The 8,013-nt window shown below is 42.0% G+C and overlaps 1 protein-coding gene across 5 annotated transcripts in view; it reads left to right on the top strand.

Moving 5' to 3' along the window:
* The first annotated feature begins 1,921 nt into the window (after window positions 1-1,921).
* The window catches only part of PIDD1 (p53-induced death domain protein 1), a 63,296-nt gene continuing 57,204 nt past the window's right edge, over window positions 1,922-8,013 (top strand). For 2 of the 5 annotated variants that reach the window (XR_015058584.1, XR_015058583.1), the window contains exons 1-4: window positions 1,922-2,244; window positions 2,783-3,008; window positions 5,001-5,557; window positions 5,761-5,989. Coding sequence is in view for 3 of the 5 variants with exons in the window: in XM_085882918.1 (XP_085739044.1) it covers window positions 2,175-2,244; window positions 5,001-5,557; window positions 5,761-5,989 (856 nt within the window). In the remaining 2 variants the exon portion in view is untranslated. Of the gene's footprint in view, window positions 2,245-2,782; window positions 3,009-5,000; window positions 5,558-5,760; window positions 5,990-8,013 lie in introns of those variants that run through there. The other 3 variants (XM_085882918.1, XM_085882919.1, XM_085882920.1) reach the window with 3 other exon arrangements.

Below are 8,013 nucleotides of genomic sequence, written 5' to 3'. Positions count from 1 at the left end.
GATGACATCATCGGTCACATGCTTTGGCAGCCTTTTTTAACATACCTTCAAAAATCTTCTCCGAAACGGCTAAACAGATTGAGGCTAAACTTTACAGGTATGATTGCCTATCCATGAGCAACAAAAAGTTCTCCACCTATGACATTATAAGTCACATGGTTTGGCAGCTATGATTTTTTTGAAGAATAAACCATAAAAAATTTCATTCTCCAGAATGGCTCGACAGATCGAGGGGAAACTTCACCCATGTTCCCCAAGTCTTGGCGATACCAGGGTGTTCATGAATAATTAACAGGTCACATGGTCTGGATTATTGGATTGAATAGAAAATATTAAACAAAATTCTTTCTCTTGACCCGCTTCATCAATTGATGCGAAACTTAACAATTAAGATCCGGTAGTCATGGGGAAAATACATTTTAAATTTCAACTGGATCGGCGCATGGTCTGGCACAGCCAGAAATATTTAATATTTTGAATCTATGTTCAGGGATTTAAATCGAACTTGGTCCAACTTTGTATCATGATAATAATGTGGGCGGAGGCATATCTGATGACGTCATAACGTCGAAGAGTGCCCGTCTTGTTTTTGTATGTGTTAATTGTTCATTATATTTGTTTGTTTTTCACATTTAAAATACAAAATCGACTTATGGTTAATATAATGATGCCCTGCCCGGAAACAACAATACAAGAGAAATAGAACAACATATATAATTTCCTGTTCTCACTGGCAGCGTGGTCACAACTGCACTACCATCACATTTTCATCCTCCCCACTAGATGTCAGCAAAGAACAGGGAAAGATTATATCAGAAAACTACAGCGAAATTCAACAACTGCAATGAACTACTCAAAGGCCGCCAGGTGGTGCTACATTAAAGTCGATCTGAGTGTGGACACGGACGGACACGAACATATACATGTCGATACACTCTGGCACGTCATGGGTGATGGATAAAAGGAGATATATATATATATATATATATATATATATATATATATATATATATATATATATACACATATATATATATATATACATATACATATATAGATACAAATATACATATATACATATGTATATACATGTATATACGTGGATATATATATATATATATATATATATATATATATATATATATATATATATATACACACAAATATACATATCTACGTATATATATATATATATATATATATATATATATATATATATATATATATATATATATACATATATATACGTGTATATATACATATATACATATATACACACATATATATATATATATATATATATATATATATATATATATATATATATATATATATATATATATATATATATATATATACCCCGGTTAAAATCGGTGTACCATATCCCTGTGTCATAAGAGACGACCAGGGTTGCGTCAGGAAGGGCATCCGGCGTAAAACATGTGCCAAATCACTATGCGGATCATACGGATGATCCGCTGTGGCGACCCCGAACGGGAGCAGCCGAAAGAAGAAGAGAGATATATATGTGTTTGTATTGTGTGTACGCACACACTCCACGGATTCATCGCTTTTCTATTCGACTTTGTCATGGAAAAAGAATCTTAAAAACTGACCTCTTTCTCCTTTATTGGTCAAAATAGCTGATTTTTTTTTTATTCTGTGTCCCCCCCTCTGGTCATAACAAAATCGGCCGGTTCGCGAGATCGCGACTCGTGATGTATCATCATCGTATATTCAAGTAAGGCTGGCTTCTCTTGTCGCTCCTCTGCGATTGTACCTCAAAAGAATAAAATTTACAAGTTAAATGCTTTATAAAATATATTCTTATAATCTTATAAAGTATTGCTGTTATTCGGGGAGAAAAATGAGTTGTAGGTTGTCAAGAAGTGTGATCACGTGAGACTGTTTTGAAGCTGAAGGCGCGGGAAGTGGCGCCAAATTTGTGGGAGAGTTTGAGAGTTGAGCAATTGGAAGAGGAGAACAAGAACACGAAGAAGAAGAAGAGTTGGCGATGTTATCCCACTCACCTCGGTGCCTTTATAAGGCGCGTTAACTGTTAAAGTTATTTTAATATTTCGCCGTACAAAGTTATACAACTATCAAACAACGCTTCACATTGAATATGGCTCGTTGTCAAACAACTCTGACTTATTTCCTTCCGTGGAGAGTAAATGATACAGACGACCGATTGGGCTCCTCGTCCACCACAGCGACACCTTCTCGCCGCTCCGCTCTCTTCTTGTGAGTTTATGTTCATTTCTCTCGGTATGTCCTCCAAGGGTGGATTATTTTAGCCTTGACGGACATAACACGCTCGTTTAACTTCGGACGAAAGCCGATAGGTTTTATCATCGAGGGTGTGGTTACGGTCCGACGGTGAAACAGGTAGACCAACTCGGATTTAAAGGATGCTGTAACATTTTATACACCGCTTCATCGATCATCTTCATCAGCAGGGTCAGAGAGGAGGAAAACAAACCGAGTTGAGTGTGAGAAGAAAACAAAATTTATGGTAAAGAGTATTTTTTACCTCACGAGACCTCTGAACTTTGACCTCTTGACCCCAAAAATAATTTGAGCAGTTTATCTGGTAATAAAACCTTCAGAGATATTTATGTATTATGTACGAAAATCTGGTGGAATCTTTGACAGCTTTCTCAACTTGAACTCCATACACGCCTCTTCCCTTCCTTCCCTTCATTCTTTTTTCCTCCCAAACTTTCCCTTCTCTTTCCACTCCTTCTCTCTCTCCTACAACTTCCCTTCTGTAACTGGGCAGGAACCGAGGGACCCGGACACTGAGAGCTCTGGAGTGTTTATTTGCAGTTCATTGAGCGGAAGGAAATAAAGAGACCGGTGGGACCAAGCCTCCTCCTCAGTTTATGGGATGGTGGGACCGATGGAGCTCACGACCCACACCCATACCCTCTTTCCAACATTTTTGTGGAGTGTAGATGTTCGGATCCCTCTTGCGTATGGGCTCGATCGTCCCTGCGCACGCTCCGGTTCGAACCTGCATGAATACTCACCAACACGAGGCAATTGATGCAACTGTCTTTGCAACCGGCACAAAAGTACACCTAGGAACTCCTCACGTGCTCAGCGCGTACGCACGCTGATCCTGGTGCTCTTCTCCTTGTAACCGGGTCAAAGGCGCAGTAAGGAAGTGACAGCTCAGGACACTTGTGCTGCACACAGAATGATGCTCTAAACCCTTTATGTTGTAGTGGGCCGGGGTTCGGTGGCGATAATCGACCACTAGGTGGAGCAGTGGAGTCGTCTTCCACCGAACACCTGGAATTTAGGTCGTGACTCTCGGACAATTCCGAAAGGTCATGGGTCACATAGAGGACCGTGGTCGCCAATATTTCGACGGCGTGAGGTCGAGTCCACTTGTCTAATTTCAATTTACCTAAGTACCCACGCCGTCCAACTACTGGGGAAACCACACCCTCGGCCGACTTTGGCCTAATCGAGTCGCTATCACCGACTCGGATCCGGTGTAACCGAGCGGAAGTTACCAAAGCCACGCCGGACCAAATTAACAATTTACGGCACGATCGGCTTCACTAATTCTCAATACGCACCATGCTCGGCCAATGAAAGAAAGCACAGAAAACGAGCTGGTACATTTAACAGGGGTTTATTTATAAATAATAATCGGGAAGGGAGACACAGAGCAGAGTTATCACGAATAAAAGGCAGGCAATGTACAATGAGCAAAAGCACTTAACAATCCCACTTAAAGACGGGGCCCACGGACACGCGCACACACACACACACAAAAGAAACTGGACCCGTGGGTCTTTAGTCGGTAGAGCCGGGCCGGGGTACCTGTCCCGCCTCGTGCAGTCACACCAACCCGAACCACCACGGTGGGACTCGAACCCATGACCCTGGCTGCTCGTTTACCAGACTTGCCCTCCAAAGGACCGCAGACTGCTCCAACCACGACCACGACTGTCTGCAGAGCCCTCGTCAACAACCACTCAGCCGCGATGACAGACAGCTCGGCAATCGCCATGATCTTCTCTCTGCCGAACCCTGGTCCTAACAACCACTCTGCTCTTCTGAGGTGGGAGGGGTCTCTTCTCCTCGCCACTCGCCTCCTGATTGGACGAGGGGTTGTCGGACGACTCGTGGTCACCTCCCGATTGGCTGGGGCGTGCATGTCATGCTCGCCCTTCGCTCATTGGCTGGAGGAAACGGTTCATGCCCTTGGAGCGGAGCCTCGACCCGAAGCGACGGAGGCTCCACCCACGCCCTCAGCCAAAAACACATGGGCAATGGCGATCGGGTTGAGTGAGGGTGGTGTCGTTGTTGTTGCCGTTGTAGTTGTTGTTGTAAAAACCTAACTAAAAAAATCACTCGTAGCGCACACACGGAATTCCCATTAGACATAGGAGATGGATTCTAACTATAAACATGTACTTATCGAAATAACTGAACTATGGGGACTCTGGCTGTTTGTGTGCACAAGGTTTCCAAATCCGTAACAATATTAACTGGCCCAAAGGCACAGTAAGAAAATGGAAGCTTTTATAAGAGATTGGCACACACCCACTTCGTGCAAGGGTAAGGCAGTGCATAACGGTGCTCCATGGCCTAGTGCAGTGTGCTCATGTGCTCCATGACCGTGGCCTGGTGTGGTGAACCCTGGTGCTCTGCTTTAATACTTTTGTTTTTCCTCCTCTCCGTGTTTCCTGTACAATTCCTCACAACCTGGTACTACTTACAGTTACCTCCCATATTATGAGTAGATAAGCTTCAAGTAAGGACAAGACTAGTTTTACAGGGTTTTACTGTTGCTCATTTCTCGTTGTAAATATGGCGGTTGTGATTCAAACAAGGATATTTTTGTAATGCAGGCATGTATGCTGTCGTTTCGTCTATCCTTTATGGTGTTCGTTTTAACCTTTAAATTTGGCAGTTTAAACCATTTGAGTGTTGCGCATTCATCATTAACACATAATGTTCTCCTGTCTCGTTCCCTCAAGGTTTTCCTTATGTTTTCCTGGGCCTACTCAACCAATTGTGGCAAAATTTACTTGGAGATTTGGTTGAAGAGATCCTCAACTCAAGACCTAACATGACACACAATATAGATTCTCATAACAATGTAAAGGCAAACCTGCTGGCATCGCATCAGAACTTTACAACACTCAGCAGAAACTTGTTCGTGACAGGTAGCCCATTGCATCTCGACGCATACCCAGATGGAGTACAAAGGTTTCTTGATGTGCTTTGCAAAAACGTTGATGCCTGTCAAACCACATCTGTTCGTTTAGACTCCTGTGATTCTGACATTGATAAAGCTCTGGAGAAGTTACCCTTGCTAATTCATCTCCATAAACTGATGATGAGAGGGAACAGGACAGATGCTCAAGGCGCTTTGAGACGGGGAAGAGTTTTTACATTGCCCAAAAACTTTTTTGAGCCTTTGAAACAGCTTGTACTCCTGGACCTCAGTGCAAATCAATTGGATGATCTCCCAGAAAGTCTGGGTACGCTGAATATGCTGTCGATGCTTCTCCTTGCACGAAACAATTTCCAGGTAGAATTTGCTTCGGTTGTTCTGCATCACCTTTCTTCAAAAATAAAAGATTTCTCAAAAGACCGGATGCCAAATCTCACTCTCTCACTTCAACAAACATCTCAACCCACAGAAACAGAACTTATCTTTTCAACAAAAATTGTAAATTTATTATATTTGAATGCCTGCACATTTTATATAGGTCCTTTTTATGGTATCCTCAGGTGTTGCCCATGGTTATCAGTCGTCTCAACAAACTTACCCTCCTGACAGTATCAGGAAACGGACTTCGCCACTTGCCGGGTGTGGCATTGGCCCACTTGCAAGCCCTGCGGGAGCTCGATGTTTCTGATAATAAGCTTGTTGTCCTGCCTGATGAGCTCTGCGAGTTGACTTCTCTAGAAAGACTGGATGCTTCTGGAAACCTACTCACTTCTCTGCCAGAGTCCTTGGGTTTGTGACCTTGCTTATTGACACGTGAGATATGTATCATAGGTACATAAATCATGCTGTGTGAATCAAAAGAGGTACATAAATCATAAGAGGTACATAAATCATGACATAAAAAGTCATGCTGTGTGCACAAGCATATTTGAATGATACTTTCCTAAAATTAGCAGTTGTGTTCATTCGTTGAGTTTCAAGGTTGAATCACTAACAATAAAACCTAAGCTTGTGTATTTCCCCAAGAGATATTCTACAGTCAAGGTGAAAATCAAATCTCTACTGCTCTACTCCCACACCCATTAACAGTCTCCACTAACTTGTGTTACTTAATGGTGGATGTCAACAAGCTTCAATAAATTTCACAGCTTTATCATATATGAATTTCATGGGGTTTTTTTGCCCATACATCTCCTGGGGAAATGTGCACAAAACTTCACATGTCGGTGGTGCAATGATGCAACATTTCAGATTGAAGGGCAAAACATGGTTAGAGAGTCATTGGGACACTTGTATGCTATTGGTCAAGAATAGCTGTGAGAGAGGATGTCATCCCTGACGACTCCATCCTGTGCTGTAACATCCCTCATCCTTCAGATAGGCAGGCTGCAGCCTCTTCCCCCTCTTCAGACGTTGATGGAATCACAAGCTGGTCAAACATTCGCAATACGTCTTTCAATCCAGACAAATCTCTCTCTATCTCTATCTCAATCTCTATCTCTATCTCTATCTCTATCTCTATCTCTATCTCTATCTCTATCTCTATCTCTATCTCTATCTCTATCTCTATCTCTATCTCTATCTCTATCTCTATCTCTATATATCTCTATATATCTCTATATATCTCTATATATCTCTATATATCTCTATATATCTCTATATATCTCTATATATCTCTATATATCTCTATATATCTCTATATATCTCTATATATCTCTATATATCTCTATATATCTCTATATATCTCTATATATCTCTATATATCTCTATATATCTCTATATATCTCTATATATCTCTATATATCTCTATATATCTCTATATATCTCTATATATCTCTATATCTCTATATCTCTATATCTCTATATCTCTATATCTCTATATCTCTATATCTCTATATCTCTATATCTCTATATCTCTATATCTCTATATCTCTATATCTCTATCTCTCTCCGAAAGACCATCCGGCTAAAAATCCTCCTGAGGAATTTCAGTGATTCAAACTCCTGGATCCTCCGTTGAGCAATATCTGTCCTTGGCACACCAGAACTCTTATCCACCCACAAGGCCTTTGTCCGCAGCTTGATGGAGTATTGCTCTCCACTCTGGGCTGGTGCCCCTGCCTCATACCTTGCTCAGATTAATGACATGACAAGGTTTTCAATATTTATTCTGCGATGAAGCTGAGTCCTTGGGCCTACAACATTCCCATTGCAGACAGGTCAGTGGTCTCTCTGTCTTATGCTGCCTTATTTTATACCCTTGCTCTTTCAGTGATTTGAATACAGCTCATTGCTTTGACTTTGACAGGATTCCCTTAACTACAGCTCAATTATCTTTCTTCCAATCATCAACAACGTCATGGAGTACATCATCGCAGTTGAAATAAAATCATTCCTTTTCTCCAACATACTGATCTCAGATCATCAATTCGAATTCAGACATCATCAATTTGAAGCCCTTCCTTGGCACACCTGAGATCCTGCCCATGTACAAAGCTTTGGTCTGCAGTCTGATGGAGTACTGCTCCCTCTGGGCTGGTGCTCCCGCCTCTCACCTTTCTCGGCTTCACCCTGTGAAAACCAAGGCATTTAGGATTATTGGCATCTTCCACGATGAGGCTGAGTCTTTGGTCTCTCACTTTATCACTGGAGGCAGGTCAGTGGTCTTTCTGTCTTCCAGAGTCTCCTCTCCAGCCTCACCTCCCCTGCCCTGTCTGCGATATGTCCCCCCCCCCCCCCATGTTTTCACAGTGCGTTCAAGGTCCACCAGCAACCCCTTTCTGGTAAAACTACCAAAATCAAAAATCATTGCT

Source organism: Eptatretus burgeri, chromosome 5 (genome assembly GCF_056783735.1).
Source record: "Eptatretus burgeri isolate ZD-2024b chromosome 5, Ebu_testis_v1, whole genome shotgun sequence".
Lineage (NCBI taxonomy): Eukaryota > Metazoa > Chordata > Myxini > Myxiniformes > Myxinidae > Eptatretus > Eptatretus burgeri.
Note: the sequence above shows the minus strand (reverse complement) of the source record. Positions and strands in the feature narration are given on the sequence as shown.